Raw genomic sequence first — 17,293 nt, 5'->3', positions numbered from 1 at the left:
ACCATTAGTAGGAACAAGCCACGACTAATGGAAGCGTTTAAAGAAATTGATCCTGAAGCGCGAAAAAGTGGCTTAAAATAAACGAAGCAAAAACGAAGAAAAGATCGTCAAAAGAACACCTGACAATAAAAATAATTTCACAATAGACAACTATATTATTGAACGTGTGGATGCCTTCACATATCTGGGCACAGAAACCAATCAGAAGAATTTTGTAAGTAGCGAAATTAATGTACGTATTTCCAGTGGGAATCCTACATACTATGTACTATGCTAATAAAAGATTGATGACATCGAAATTATTAGACAAAAGAACCAAAATTACTATCTACAGAACATTTTTTATTAGACCCGTAGTAACATATGGTTGTGAAACCTGGGTAATGACGAAAACAGATGAAGCCCAACTCAGGACATCCGAAAGAAAAATATTGAGAAAAGTATAGCACGGTAGAGGAGGAAGACACATGTCAGATGGAGAATTAGAAGAAACTACTAGGTTAATGAATTGAATGGAGGTTATGATATTGTAAGATTTGTGAAGAGTCAAATACTATCATGGCGTGGACATGTACCGAGACAGGACGATGCAAAAACAATACCGATGAAAATATTACAATGGAAGCCGATAGAAAGGCGAAAGAAGGAAAGCCCAGAACTAGATGGTTGGATGACTTGGAAGACGACCTGAAACCGATGAACATAAGACAATGGAGAAGCAGGGCACAATAGAGATCTGAATGGAAGGACATAGTCAGACAGGCAAAGACCCACCCAGGATTATGATGTCAACAGAAGAAGAAGAAGAAGTGTTTCTGGAAAGATACTCTCCACTCCACGTTCGGTTAGGAGCTCCTTGAAGTACTCGTCCTATTTCTGTGGTTTTAGAGGTGTTACTATTTTCATTGTTACATTTCTGTTTTGATCAGTTTCCAGTTTTCTCTGCTCCGACATTCTCAGTTTTTCTCTTAATTTGTTTGCATATTTTTACCTTACATAGACGTTTCTGTATATTATATTTTATCTTTATTGTTTTGAGGCGAATATTGGCCATTGTAATTACGGATCTGTGAGCTAGACATTGTCTTAAATGTTGATGAAACAACACTTTCTTCTTAACCAAATTATACCGTTTTTGCTTATTTCTTCGCTTAAACTTTGCACTAAGTTCGCATACTACTCGCCGTTGATACTTTTCCCTTTGTCAAGATAGTTATTGCAAAATTATCATGTCTGCAGATAAAACGGTTTTCGCCTTCTTTGGAGCCGGTTCTCCCTTTTAACTGCATTGCTTTGCTTGTTCTTTTATCTCGGGTGTGAAGTGATGGACCCATGCTTCATCCAGGTTTATGAAACGGCGGCGTAAAAATGATGCTTTGTTGCTGTGAAGCTTTGCTAAACACTCAATTGAAACATCTTTACGAGACTCTTTTGCTCGAGTGTGAGTAAACGTGGCACCCAACTTGCACCCAGTTTTCTCATGCCCAGATCTTCAGTTAATATGCGATGTTTCGCACTTTTTGAAGAGCCTACTAAGTCTCCTAGCTCGCCCACTTTCAGTCGACGATCATATATTGGAAACAAAGAGCTGGTATTATAGACGGAGAGGCAGCGCTGAAAAATCTATTTGAATTTACTAAAGCTAGATTTTTCACAGTTGATTACTGTGAGTGTGTAGAGAAACATACTGCGGTCGGTCAAGCGAAACGTAGAACAGGGGTTACTGAGAGGGTATCAAAGTTGCTTTCCTACGAAGGTAATTATTTTTCCATTTACTAAGGCTGAAAATCAGTACACACATTCTAAATTGAATATAAATAAAAGTTATTATAGTCGGTCAGCTGTATGACGGGACAGAGCCGGTCGGTCGGCCCCAATAGTCAATTGAGGAAATAAAGCATTTTGGCTCGCAATTTTTTCGTCCAGCATGGATTTACTTGAAATGTTCACAGAATGTAGAGAATAGTCCAAGGATCATTTTCTATATCATGCCGCTATCATACGCTAAAACCTTGGGGGTGGTTGCCACCCCATCTCGGGGGTGGGAATTTTTTATTACATTTTAACCATGCAATTCGATGGAAAAAGGGATTCTAAGAAAAAAATGTTTTTTACATTTTCTTCCTAAAACTGATATTTTTCGAGTTATTCGCGCTTGAAAATAACAGTTTTTCGACGAAAAAATCAATTTTTTTATAGGGTTTTTTGAGAATACCTCGAAAAACATTCTATATATTTTTGGCGATAAAAAGTTTCTTCAAAAATGATTTTGTAGGATTTTTAAAGAGCTATAAGACTGTGAAAATTAGATTCCATAAGATCCCCTAGTTTTTAATTGGGCGGGTTTAAAGGGCTCGAATAAGGGGGTGTTTACTGGTAAATAGAGGTTTTAAACAGCTATATCTGGCTAACTATTCACTGTAATGAAAATCTATGTACAGGGTAATTTTAGTCATTAGAAAAGCTACAATTTAGTAGTTTATAATTTTTTTCGTATCTTCAGTATTTTCGGAGATATTTTCAAGTAAAAGGTGAAAAATACCAAATGGCAAAAAATCAATTTTTCTTTAAACTCAAATTTTTTCAAAATTAGGCATTTTAAATAGGTCAAACTCCTTGAGTGTATTGATAATATAAATATAAAAGGAACTACAGAAAGGTAAAGACCAATTTTGAATTAGGAAGGTAGTTAGGGGGTTGTTTTCACTGATTTTTTCGTAGAGAAAAGCAGGTACTGACATTTTTTTGATTATAAGTCGCTTAATTTTCATGCTAAAAACTGTTTATTATTTTTGTTTGAAAGCTCTAATTTCAATTTCAAATTATGCATTTGACGAAAGTAGCTAACCTTTAACATGCCGTATCTCGGTTTGTATTGGTCTTAACCCGGCACCTGCCACGTGGCTTTGCAAGGCGCCAACTGCCACGTGGGGTGCTCACAGCACCCCTTAAAAATTTTCTGTAATCTACTTGTTTAAAAAACAAAATAATGTGTTGAGTAACACAAGAATATAAAAAAACATGTTTTATTAACTTATTAGCCACTATTATGTTATAAAAGTTAAAAAATAAAATGAAAAAGGTGTTATAAGCAAATTAGCAAGTACCAAGCCATAATAAATGAAGTTAAGTAAAATATCTAAAAAAAATTAAGATTTAGTGAGTATAGGGTCTATATTAATAATTTAAATTAGTTATTTCAATAAAAAATGTAAATTTGACCTGTTTATCAAAAATACAACAAAAATTTAAAACTTAAAGTGCCAGATGATGACACCCCAATTCGATTTTAGTGCTATAAGTTCAGAATGACACTAAATAACCACTTCAAACACTAACACATCTATGCTATATAATATTATAGAAAGCTACTATGACGCACAGCTCCGTTACCAAACTTGAAATACCAAATATTTGATAAAAATGTGTTATGGGGTGCTGGTAGCACCCCACGTGGCAGGTGCCGGGTTAAAGATATTATAGGAAAAGAATTTGGTTTGTGTTACTAAAAGATACAATTTCGATATCTAAAGTTTTTTTGATTAAATGCATATTTTTCGAGGTATTCTCAAAAAAACCCTCTAAAAAAGTCGATTTTTTCGTCAAAAAACTGTTATTTTCAAGCGCGAAGAACTCGAAAAATATTAGTTTTACGAATAAAATGTAAAAAACATTTTTTTCTTAGAATCACTTTTTCCATCGAATTACTTTAAAATGTAATAAAAAAAGTCCCACCCCCGAGATGGGGTGGCAACCACTCCAAGGTTTTAGCGTATGATAGCGCCATGATATATAAAATGATCCTTGGACTATTCCCTACCTTCTGTGAAAATTTCAAGTAAATCCATGCTGGAAGAAAAAATTGCGAGCCAAAATACTTCATTTCCTCAATCGACTATTGGGGCCGACCGACCGGCTCTGTCCCGTCATATAGCTGACCGACTATAATAACTTTTATTTATATTTAATTTAGAATGTGTGTACTGATTTTCAGCCTTAGTAAATGGAAATAATTACCTTCGTAGGAATGCAGCTTTGATACCCTCTCAGTAACCCCTGTTCTACGTTTCGCTTGACCGACCGCAGTATGTTTCTTTACACAATCACAGTAATCAACTGTGAAAATTGTAGCTTTAGTAAATTCAAATAGATTTTTCAGCGCTGCTTCTTGGTCTATTCTTGGAAATACTTTGATACGCTAAAAATATATTAACATAAATGTTAATGTCTTCTTTGAATGTAGACATGGTTCTGTCAATTAATGTGCCTCCAGTAAGTTGTCATTCCATCGTTTTCGTGATCTTGTTCTTAAGGAATCGTCTATCACCGTCTTTACTACTTGTTGTCATTCTGCTTATATGATTGTTCCATTCTACTCCTCTCGTTCTTACCGATTCCCCACTTCTACCTCGTATATCCAGCTCTGTCTTACCATTAATTTTTATAAGGGTTTTCATCTCTGCCGTTTTTAGTATTCTTTTTGTTCTGTGTTTTTTTTTGTCGGGCCGTTTTCTGCCGCGTATGTCATTATTGGTCTGATGACCGTTTTGTAAATTCTTTCATTTCTTTTTCGGGTGTTTTTATTCCTCCATATTTAGTTCATTCAGGCTATATTCGCTCTATTCACTCGGTCTTCCATTTATGTTTCGAGTATTTCTTAGCTAAACAGTGTGATGCCCAGATATCCATCACTATCTGTCTCTAAATCTCCAATTTGCATATTAGTAGATTTGCTTTATAACCATGTATTTTGTTCTTTTTGGTCAAATTATCATGTTAAATTTTCTGGCGGTTATATTAAATTAGTGCAGCATACGTTATAAATAATCTTCACTTTGAGAGATTAGTATTGCGTCATCTGCATAGCAGATTGTTAAATTGTTTTCCTCCCATTTGGTATCCTTTTTTCGTTCCTAGTTTTTTTATTATTTCATCCATGATCAGGGTGAACAATGAATACCGGACTCCAAGAATCACCTTTCTTATTCCATTGCCAGCCTTAATAAGGTCTGTTAGTTCCTCTTCTACTTTTTGTATTATTCTGTTTTGGGATATATTTTCGATTGTTTTGATTATTCCTAGAGGTATCTATCTTACGTAAAATAAATGGATAACGTTCTTTAATTTAACCCTGTCAAATGCCTGCTTCAGATCTGCGAAACATAAATATGCCGGTTAGTTGTGTTCTAGTGATTTCTCTTACACTTACCTCATGATAAATGTAGCGGCGATTCATGCCTTTCCAATATCTAAAACCTTGTTGTTCTTCTGCTAATGTTATTATTTAATTCAGTTTTATTTCTTATCACTTTGGTTGTTAACTTTAGTGTTGTGTTTAATAGCTTGATTCCTCTGTAGTTTTCCGGATCTGATTTGGCCCCTGTTTGAAGAGAGATATTAGGATGCCCGATCTCCATTCTTGTGGTATTATGTTTTGTTCTATTATTTTTTGGATTAATTTTAATGGTTGTTTGGTCGGATCTGGTCCTCCGTACTTTAGGAGATCTGTGAGGTGTTCTGTCCTCTTTAATTTCTTTAATTTCTTTAATTTTCTTAATGCTTTCTTTACCTTCCCCTCCTCAAAGTTTATTTCTTCGTCTGTGGTCTTCTGGTGTTAATGGTTCATTATTGTCACCTCTAGCAAATAGGGATCGAAAGTAGTATATGCCCATGTTTCCATTTTATTCATACGTTGTAAATAGCACAAAACCACATTTGTATATTGTTACTAAACGCTTACACCTGTTAGCTTAATACTGTGTCTTGTCTAACAGCTTTTTTCGTAAGCCTGGTTCTTTTAATTTTTCTAGTCAATTGTATCGCAGTTCCAGTTTCAATTCGTCAGGAAGAAGCAGCACTTGTGACACCACTGATGATATGTACTCAGATGCTTCATTGGAAGAAGATGTGTTGGACCTGCATCAAAAGGTAAGCTAATTGTTACCAGTTGTATATTTTTTAACTAATTCCTTTCGACGATATTACCAGAGAACGGCAGTTCTCGCCAGTGGCGCACACCAACACCCCCCTACACTCGACACTATATATACACGAAATTTTCGATTTTCTAAATCTGACTGAATTGAAAATTGGGCTAACTCCCATCTTAAAGTTCAGGAAAAGACTCACCCATTCATATGTCAACCATCCATTTTGGTCCAAGGGTGTGGATTTTACGGCCCTTTCTATTTAGGGTCTGTTTTTCGTTCTCGTCCCAAAACTCCCAAAAACTTCAAAAATTTAAGTCCGACCTTTGCGGCTTCTAATAGTACTGATCATTACCTTTCCAACGCATGTCTAATTTTGAAAATCGGTTATACCATTCAACAGTTACCGAGCTCAGAAGTATGACTCAATTTTTATTTAAAAAAGGGAAAATGTTTGTGGATTCGTATGTATGTGTGTTTAAAAGTTAAATCGATTTGAATTTTTTTTCTGTGTTTGAAGAGGGGGTCAGGGCCGATTCAGAACCGGTGTAGTTTGTGACTTCTGACCACCCATAAGACAGCTAGAGGACTTGGTAGGTACAAAACGGCATATTTTTTGGGGGTATATATCTTCGGATCAAGAAGAGACAGGAGAACCGCAAATACACCAAATCAATAGTGTTGAGTAAAGCTTTCAAATGGTGTCTAAGCCGTCAGGATCAGACATACACACGGCTCAGTATAGCCGAAAAACTGAAGAACTATACTTTGAAAATTTGGTTTTTCGACAATTACTCAAAATTTCAACCTATGAATTGCGCCAATAACTGAGCGTTTGTAGAAGGACTCTAGACGAATCTAACGGTGTATACGTCATATCCGGAAGAATTCGAATTTTTAAGTTATAGGCTTCATAAGCATGATCAAATCTATTTCCTACGGGAAAAACGGTTTCTCAAGCTCAATAATTCCTGTAATAGCTTCAGTTATGACACTTGACCTTAGATCCATCAGATACTACTGGTAAATACCTTTCAAACTCATGTTTACTGATCAAAATCGGTTAAGCCTTTTAGAAGTTATTAAGCTACAAAAGTATAATCCAATTAACGATTATTCCCGAAATTGTTTATGTAGTTGTAGTGATTACGACGCTAAATTTGAACTGGCAACGGGCAATCGGACTTCATTTACCGGTCATCTCAATAATTTTTTCAGTCTATTTCGAATAGAAAAAAATCTAGTGTACATTCGATGGACACTAGATCATTTGGGAGATAATGCAACAATGGTGACCATTTATAAAGCTTAACGAGTAATAGAGGAACATTGCATTCAACTTCATACATTTAATTTATAAATAACTGAAAAACTCCTGATACAAGAATAAAAAACCGCTAAACGCCTTAAAAATGAGTGGCGCATACAATATTCCAGCTACAATAGATCTGATATGAATATTACGTGGCGCGAAAATGTATTTTCATTTTGATGTAAAACAAAATTCTAGTTTTATTTTAAAAGATTTTTCCATAATATTTGCTAAATTTGAAGTAAACGCGCCACAAGAGTTTCAAAATTCAAACTGTATCAAAGTTACTCTTTTGTGGCGCGTTTACTTCAAATTTAGCAAATATTATGGAAAAATCTTTTAAAATAAAACTAGAATTTTGTTTTACATCAAAATGAAAATACATTTTCGGGCCACGTAATATTCATATCAGATCTTTTGTAGCTGGAATATTGTATGCGCCACTCATTTTTAAGGCGTTTAGCGGTTTCTTATTCTTGTTTTTAATACTACCAGCTATTAGTATGATTAATGAGCAATTGTATTATTATTTATTTACACTGTAAGCAATAAGTGTACAGTGAACATACACTTATAATAGACCAGGGTGCATCTGTAAAAACATTAGTACATTTGGATGTTGAGAGGTGACTTATATTTTTTTGCAGAAATTGCTTGAAAATAGCGCATATAATAATATTTGAGTTATCCTCCCACTCAAAAAGGTCCGGAACATTCTTTAAATAATCAAAATGTCAAAAAATTGAAGAAAAATCCGATTTTTTTATTCGTTTTTTGATTATAACTTTAAAAGTATTCATTTCCGAGAAAAGTTGCACTGACATAAAAGCTGCGTAATTAAATTTCCTACAACATCGGATTAGTTAAAATTTTTAAAAATTGTCACCCTTATTGCAAAGTAGCAATAATTGCGAAAAAAACCATATAAAAACAAGTATTCGCATTTTACGTTTTTCAACCATTTATGATACACTTAGGACCTTCATATTTCACCCAGAAAAACTTTGTGATACAATAAAACAATACTATAAATTTCATCAAGATCGGTTTAATAGATTTTGCAAAATAAATTTTGCAATCCAGCTTTCGCAAAAAAAATTTTTTCAAAATGTTGCAGGACTGAAAATAAAGCAGACAGCAAGTTGATTTTTTTTGCATGTAGAAGAATACTGTACTTACCTTTCATTTGCAATTTGCAAAATTAAAATCGGTTAACTACCACAGCGTCATAAATTATTTTAAATAAACAATAATTTTCGGTGCTACGCGCATGACAGGATACGTTTGCTCTGATTGGACATTCCAATGACCTTTGATAATGATTGATAAATTTTAATTTTTAGTACATTTAGATATAAATAAATAAATTTGTTTATTGCAAAATAACACGTAAGTACTCTGGCTGTGACATAACACTTTTTTTAGCAAAAACTTTATTTGTTCATATACGCTGTGAGCTCGTACGCAGAGGGGATATTTAAAAATTCGCGAGCGCCAGTAGTGAAGTCTGTAAACGTTTACTGGAAATTTGACATAAATGTCAAAGTGATTAATTTAAAATTAAAAATAAAAACATTAATTATAAAAAATATTAGTTGGTCAAAGCTGTGGTATATATTTTTACCTTAAATATACTTACGTTTTAAATACTGAATTTATGTTTTTTTAATGTTCCGTAATATGTAATTATAAACTAATCTATTAATCTTAGCCGCCATCTACACGATAATTGTGAAAGTATCCGAAGTAAGAAATTAATATTTCATCAATAGAACGTCAAAATGATAAGCAAAATCTTACAATTTAATTACTTTTTTGCGTTGTAAATATTAAGCGATAACAATTCAATAATAAATTTAAAAATTACCGGTGAAAGTTGCATTACTAATCCGCTAGGAGTGACACCAGCGAAGCTCAGAGCGTATACAGTCGTAAAAATGAAAGATTTCCCATGAACGATCACATAAATCACTAATTTTGTATTTGCTGTCTTTTTCTATAACAAACGTTTGTTATAGGGCTTTTCATTCACAGTCATTTGTTTCGAGCTTCTGTCATATGTTGTATAATCCGTGTATATTAATATTATACACGGATTATACGACATTTGACAGAAGCTCGAAACAAATGACAATCGATGAAAAGCCCTATTTATCGATCACGATCACATCAATCACTTATTTTGTATTTGCTGTCTTTTTCTATAAATAACAAACGTTTGTTATAGAAAAAGACGGCAAATACAAAATAAGTGATTGATGTGATCGTTCATGGGTAATCTTTCATTTTTCCGACTGTATTTTAACTTAGAGAATAAAAGTTTATTAGAGATTTCACAAACAATAATCAAATTAGTTTGATTTTTGTGGAATTAAAATATTAAAATACAACAAAATATAGAATAAGAAAATAATACATTAGATAAATATTGGAAGAAATTTTGGTGGAAATCAACTTGTGTGAATCGAACACCGCTGTCCTGCGCGTAGCACCAAAAATTAATGTTTATTTAAAAAAATTCCTGACGCCGTGGTAGTTAACCGATTTTAATTTTGCAAATTGCTAATGAAAGGTACAGTATTCTTCTATATGTGAAAAAAAATTCAACTTGTTATATGCTTTATTTTCAGTCCTGCAACATTTTGAAAAAATGAATTTTTTTTGCGAAAGCTGGATTGCAAAATTTATTTTGCAAAATATATTAAACCGATCTTAATGAAATTTACAGTATTGTTTTATTATATCATAGATTTTTTTATGGGCAAAATATGAATGTCCTAAGTGAAGCATAAATGGTTGAAAAACGTAAAATGCGAATACTTGTTTTTTATGGATTTTTAGCAATTATTGCAATTTTGCAACAAGGGTGACAATTTTTAAAATTTTTAACCAATCCTATATTGTAGGAAATTTAATTGCGCAACTTTTATAACCATGCAACTTTTCTCGGAAGTAAATACTTTTAAAGTTATAATCAAAAAGCGAAGAAAAAAATCGAATTTTTCGTTCATTTTTTGACATTTTGATTATAGGTCTGGATCCCGCGTATGAAAAAAAAGTTGATTAATAGCAAGCTGAAAATTTGTTAATAGCTTAAGGGTGTCTAGTCGGACAAACTTTGATATATGGGAACACTGGAACAGGGGAAGTTTTAATTGTGGAACAGGTTAAACATTTGGAACGGTCAGACCACGAAAACGGCACATGTATTTTGTCCGACAGAACAGACTTAAACCTCCGAACAGAGATTAAACTCTCATGCAAAAATCAGACTCCTATTTATCACCAAATGGGTGTTTCAATGAGTGGAACATGTAGAATATGTTAAATGATAGGAATTATGACAGGTGATAAATATCAGTCTGATTTTTGCATGAGAGTTTAATCTCTGTTCGGAGAGTTTAAGTCTGTTTTGTCGGACAAAACAAATGTGCCGTTTTCGTGGTCTGACCGTTCCAAATTTTTAACCTGTTCCACAATTAAAACTGCCCCTGTTCCAGTGTTCCCATATATCAAAGTTTATCCAACTAGACACCCTTAAGCTATTAACAAATTTTCAGCTTGCTATTAATCAACTTTTTTTTCATACGCGGGATCCAGACCTATTATTTAAACAATGTTCCGGACCTTTTTGAGTGGAAGGATAACTCAATTATTATTATGTTAGTTAATTCCAAGCAATTAATTTCTTAATTCAAAAAAATATGAGTCACCTCTCAACGTCCATCTCAAAACAGATGCGTCCTGGACTATAAGTATGAGTATGAAGACTTGGAACATTCACTAATTCCTAATTTTTACTTCTTGGTCAATGAAACTACTCGTAATGTTTTATGGAATATCAAAACGATTTTGTAGTACTTTATTTTGAAACTAGTACTGTACCTTCAATATAATATCTCCAGTTATATTGCACGCCCCAGTGCTACTGTAGCTCCCACTGCTTTGCTTTTACTTGCACATCCCAAGAGCTGAACTTATCTTAAGTTTATACTGTATCTTATCTTCTTCTTTAAGTGCTGTCTCCCAATCGGAGGTTGGTTATCATCATCACTATCTTTACTCTACCTACCGCTGCTCTGAAGAGTTCTATTGAACTGCATTTAAGCCAGTCACTTAAATCTTTCAACTATAGCACTCTCCTTCTTCCTGTACTTCTTCTTTCTCTTATCTTTCATATCGCTGTCCCCTCATTACGTGTCTCAGATATTTTAACTTTCTTACTTTTATTGTGTTTATTATTTCGTATTATTTAACCATTTCTCGCAATACTTCCGTGTTCTTTTTCTTCTGTGTTCCTGGTATTCTAAGCATCCTTCTGTAACACCACTTTTCAAATGACTGCAGCTTATTTATTTGTTCTTGCTCAGCGTCCAGCTTATAAGTTAATATTTTGGTATCGAAAACACTTAACATCTCAGAATACATTTTCACTTCGGAAAAAATCAAACAAGATAGAACTTTTTGTAATTTCATTAAGAAATGTTTAATAAACAACATATCAAAAAGTTCTACTCGAGAAGTGGGTGCTTCATTTTGTATTAAACAAATGAACTGCGAAATTAGATGTTTTTTTTTAAATAACTCCGAAAATATAAATTTTAGAACAAAACTGACTTGACCATTGAAAAATTCAGAAAATTTTACAAAAAAAACCTTATAATATAAAGAATTTTCTAAAATTAAATCTGTATCTTCTATAATTTTTTATTTATAATGCTAAAGTCACCCTTCTCACGAACATTGGCGCACTGTAAACTAGCGTACGGCGAAGTGCACGGTTGAGTTATTTTAATGTAATTCTTTAATTAATGGATCAAATGAAATTTTACAAATTGAACCTAAAATAAAAATAATTAAGCTATCTTATGGTTATAATAAAAAGAAATAAAATGTATGGGCATAAGTACGGTGGGGGCGGAAAGTGAGCCTTACATGAATTTTATTTAAAAATGATTTAAAAATGTGTAACTAATACAATTTTTCTTATAAAACCCTCAATTTTGCACAACTTACCTTTCAAACATCGTACTAAATGATGTTTCATTCAAAAAAATCTCAAAAATTGAATTCAAATGATATGACGTCTTAAAAAATGTAATTTTTGAAATCTTCGTAGTTTTATAGAATTACCACCACTTTAAGATGGTATTACTCAAGTTTGAACAGATCTATTACAGTTTTATAAGTGCTTTTTTAAAGCTTAGGATGTAATCTTTAAAATGCACTAAATTATTTTAAAGATGAAGTTAGTTTTCAATCCTAATAGCAAAATTAATAATATTGAAAATATTAAAAATATTACTAAAAGATTTTTAAATTGAAAACTTATTGGTACATTTCCTGGTGACACCTCCAAGGCTTCTACAATTTGCAAGCCAAATGGATGCTGCAGTGAAGACAAAGGGAAGGAATTCTACACTATGCAATTCACATCTCCCGTCTGCAGCTCGGTAAAGTTCCAACGGAAAATGCACCTGGTTACTCTACGGAGTAGTACGACTATAAAATAAAAATGTATACCATTTTTATTCAGTTGCCTGGGTATGGAGAACAGTGCCTACGTTCTTTCCGATGAGGCTCCAATAAGAGCCGAAAATCGCGATTCAGAGGACTGGACTGCGCTCCTTATTCTAATTGAAAAGTAAGATTGTTTTGCCTTCGCATTACAACTGAATAAAAATGCTATACATTTTTATTTTATAGTCGTATTACTCCGTAGAGTAACCAGGTGCATTTTCCGTTGGAACTTTACCGAACTGCAGACGGGGGATGTGAATTGCATAGTGTAGAATTCCTTCCCTTTGTCTTCACTGCAGCATCCATTTGGCTTGCAAATTGTAGAAGCCTTGGAGGTGTCACCAGGGAAATGTACCAATAAGTTTTCAATTTAAAAATCTTTTAGTAATATTTTTAATATTTTGAATATTATTAATTTTGCTATTAGGATTGAAAACTAACTTCATCTTTCAATTACCAGATGACGCTAGTCACCTAATACCTTCACTTCGGTTGCAATGGGTGGGAAAAACTCTTGACGCTGGTCAATTAGGGTATGGAGAACAGTGCCTACGTTCTTTCCGATGAGGCTCCAATAAGAGCCGAAAATCGCGATTCAGAGGACTGGACTGCGCTCCGTATTCTAATTGAAAAGTAAGATTGTTTTGCCTTCGCATTGCAACTGAATAAAAATGGTATACATTTTTATTTTAAATTATTTTACTTTAGAAATGAAATAGACTATTTCTTTTTGAGAAAATTAAGAAAGGTAACAAAAATGTAATACAAAAACCGAAAATTACCAGCTAAAAAAATTTTTATATAAAGTGATCAAAACTTTTTTCTGTTAAACTTACCTAAAATACATTTAATAATAAACTTCAACAATAATATATGTTCAGCAAAAAAATTTTTTTAGCTCTTATACAGTATGTCTGCGTAACTTAGAACCTATTGATAACTTTTTTATTATTAGTTTTACGAAAAAAAGTTATTCTTTATAAAATACTCTGCGTCGTATATAATCTAAGATGCAATCATCAAATATAAAATTTAATGAATTTTATACGAGGTATGTCAAAAAATATGAATTTCACTCAAGAGTAAAGTATCGTTAAATTTCACAATATCGAAAATTTTTATTAAGAAAAGTTGTTTGGAATTAAAAAATTTGTTTTAGTGTTCAATTACATCCTTCTAATTAAAATATTGTGAATAATAAAGGCACAACTCTTAAGAAAAATTCATATTTTTTACATACCTCGTATAAAATTAAAAAAGTTTGATGGTTGTATCTTATATTTTAGACCAAGGAGAGCATTTTATGAAGAATAACTTTTTTTTCGTAAAAGTGAGAATAAAATAGTTATCATAATTGTAACAAAATCATGATGAGTAGGTATCCGTAATTTGAGAAAAAATTGAAAAAATTTTTTCAATTAGAATAATGTAATTGTATATTTAGACATAGTTTTTAATTTCAAACAACTTTTCACAATAGCATTTTTTGATATTCTGAAATATAAAGGTACTTTACTCTTTAACGAAATTCATATTTTTGACATAACTCGTATAAAATTGATAAAATTTGATATCTGATGCTTGAGTTTTAGATTTTTGACTATCCAGAGTATTTTATGAAGAATAACTTTCTTTCGTAAAATTGATAATAAAAAAGTTTTCCATGTGGTTCCTAGCTACGCAGACATAACTGTATAAGAAATTTCAAATTGCAATGCCATATTCGGATTCAGTATAATCAAAAACAAAATAGAAACATATCAAAGTAAAATGATGAACTTAACAATGTTTTTAAAATTATTAATACAAAACAATTGTTATTGTTTAAACAATTGATAAACAATTAGCGGCCAAATCCGCGAGTACAACTTTTTACTTTAACATGTATGTATATAAACTAACAAAAACAGTTTTAGAAAAATGTAAGCTTGTTTGAATTTTTTCCGAAACATTGCATGTTTTCGTTCTAATTGCACTCCCCTAATACAGGAACTAAAAATCCGAATTGTTATCCGCTGATGCATTTTTGGATGTAAAAATAATGCAATTCAGAGTGATGAATTAGTCGACAAGGGGATCTAAAATTTCATCCACGACCTGTCGTTCATCTCTATAACAATCTATAGCGGACTTGTTCCTTATTGGGACCGTGCAAGTTCGGCAAAGCGACCTCTATTTCTACGCTCTGTACTTTTATTCGCACTTTTAATTATATTGGCCAATTATATTAGTCCTGGTTGCTGGATAATTGTCAAGGCCATAGTCCAAAAAAATAATAAGAAGAAAAAATAAGATGCAAGTTATGTTATGCAAACGTAAACAATTGTATGTAGTAAATAAAATTAGTTATTAAAATGCAGTACTGCAAGCAAAATACAATTAATTAAATTTACCTTTATATAATACAGTCGACTCTCGTTAATTCGAAACTCTAGGGACTCTTAAAATATTACGAATTATTGAGTGTTTGAAATATCAAATGGTTCGAAATTTGTGAGAGAAAATAAATAAAACTTCGAATTATTAAGTGTTGATTACTTATTAACTGCTACATAGGCTATAACGATAACAAAAGTTTAGAGGTATTACATTCGTGTACATACATACATGTATATGTATTCCTAATGTGAATTAATCTGCTGCTGCTCAGACTGCTCAATAATTTTTTTAAGAGAAATAGTGCCTGAAATGCCTTTTCATCACTTTCGTTTTGTAGACAGAAGGTTTGTAAGGTATCGAATGAGGATCTTGCTTCCTTAACTGACACCTCTACCAAAGGTTCTGATGTATCGTACTCATCTTCATCGTTACTTTTTTCATTCGTATCTGTCGCAGATAAAATTTCGTCATCGGTTAGTGAACCTGAGACAGCAACATCTTCATCCACTTGAACAAAGTCAGAAAATCTCACACCGCTGATGTCAACTAATGGTTCTATTGCTGGTTCTTCATCGTCCAACTTTGAATTGTCGAGTGTTTGACGCCGATGAGTTCGAATTAACGCGTCGTTTTGTTATATAGCAATGATATTTTTCGTTCGAATTACCAAGTGTACAAAAATGTATCGATTTAGTTCGAAATATAAAGAGATTTTGAAGGGAACTCGTGATAACTTTGAATTATAGAGAGATTCGAATTATCGCAGGTTTGAATTAACGCGAGTCGACTGTAATTGCATATTATATCAATATTGTGGAGCAATATATAATTTTTCTGCTTCAATGACAGAAGGTATAAATATACGTCAATTTGACAATTTCAATTGACAATATGAATTATTTAAGATAGTTGCAATATTTCTCCGCGACTCGCGCACGGTTGTTTCTCGTTTCCCTTCCAAGTACTTGCACACCGCGAATAACAGTGATGAGCGCGCTAATAACCGGCAAAATAACGCAATAGATGGAAAACATAATACATTGCGAAACAAAAAGAGATGAAGCTAGTGGATGTGGAAATTATCGTTATAAACGAATAAATTAACATTACATTACCGACATAGTTTCCCACCTTTAGGCGTATCAGAGGAGTATGACAACTGTCACTGTGACAGTAGAATTTTATAAAATACTTTTGTCACAGACGTCTAAAGGTGGGAAACTATGTAATGTAATGTTAATTATGCATACGTTTATAACGATAATTTCCACCTCCACTAGTTTCATCTCTTTTTGTTTCGCAATGTATTATGCAGTGACGAGCGTGCTAATAACCGGCAAAATAACGCAAAACATGGAAAACATATTAAGTTGTGAGATAAAAAGAAATGAAACTAGTGGAGGTGGGAGATTTAGCGATAAAAACCTATACACTTGCATTCTATTTATTGTTTCCCACCTTTAGACGTATCAGAGAAGTATGTCAACTAAAACTCACTGTGACAATGGCAGTTTCCAGACTCCAGTGGCGGCCGGTCAGGGTCGGTTCGGCAGTGCCGACCCACACATTTATGGACACATTGTAGATTTTCTAAATATTTAATTTAATCAGAGTTGATGATATTTGTTTCTGTAAAATAAAAAAAATATCTGTGAGATAATACAGACTAATTTTTATTCATTGTTTTTTAAATAATTCGATCAATCCGATACTTTAAGTGATCACTGCGCGTAAGAAACTTTTCAAATTAATATTCCAAGCCATGCATCCGATTGCGATTGTGTGAATTCTTTTTTGTAAGATCAGCTTCGGCAGGGACGGCGACGATTTACTTGTGAGAAGAGCTGTGGAATATTAGCCGATAGGCAACCAATTATCCATTTCACTACAATTTCACCTCTATTTGAATGGCAGAGTCCGGCAGATACCAATCTGCCGATCTGTAATGGGCAGACACCAGCAAGGCACGTACCAAGCCAAGTACATAAGTACCCTGCTAATAGCGCGCTCGGGATGAATTTAGTTATGAAATAAGTAGCTTTTGGAATTTTAAATCTCGCTTCGTTTTCACTGTAGCATATTATTGTAAACAGCTTTTGGAAATTTTTAATTTTATTTAAAAAGGCGACAATTTTGCAAGTGGTTATATCTCGTT

The 17,293-nt window shown here is 32.9% G+C and overlaps 1 protein-coding gene across 2 annotated transcripts in view; it reads left to right on the top strand.

Moving 5' to 3' along the window:
* The window catches only part of LOC126889381 (rab11 family-interacting protein 4), a 330,965-nt gene that overhangs the window by 209,240 nt on the left and 104,432 nt on the right, over positions 1-17,293 (top strand). The window contains exon 6 of one of the 2 annotated variants that reach the window (XM_050657640.1): positions 5,826-5,928. In XM_050657640.1, coding sequence (XP_050513597.1) covers positions 5,826-5,928 — 103 coding nt within the window. Of the gene's footprint in view, positions 1-5,810; positions 5,929-17,293 lie in introns of both variants that reach the window. The other variant, XM_050657639.1, reaches the window with a different exon arrangement.

This window comes from Diabrotica virgifera, chromosome 8 (genome assembly GCF_917563875.1).
Source record: "Diabrotica virgifera virgifera chromosome 8, PGI_DIABVI_V3a".
NCBI classification, from domain to species: domain Eukaryota; kingdom Metazoa; phylum Arthropoda; class Insecta; order Coleoptera; family Chrysomelidae; genus Diabrotica; species Diabrotica virgifera.
The sequence above is the reverse complement of the archived record's forward strand: the minus strand, read 5'-3'. Positions and strand labels throughout refer to the sequence as shown.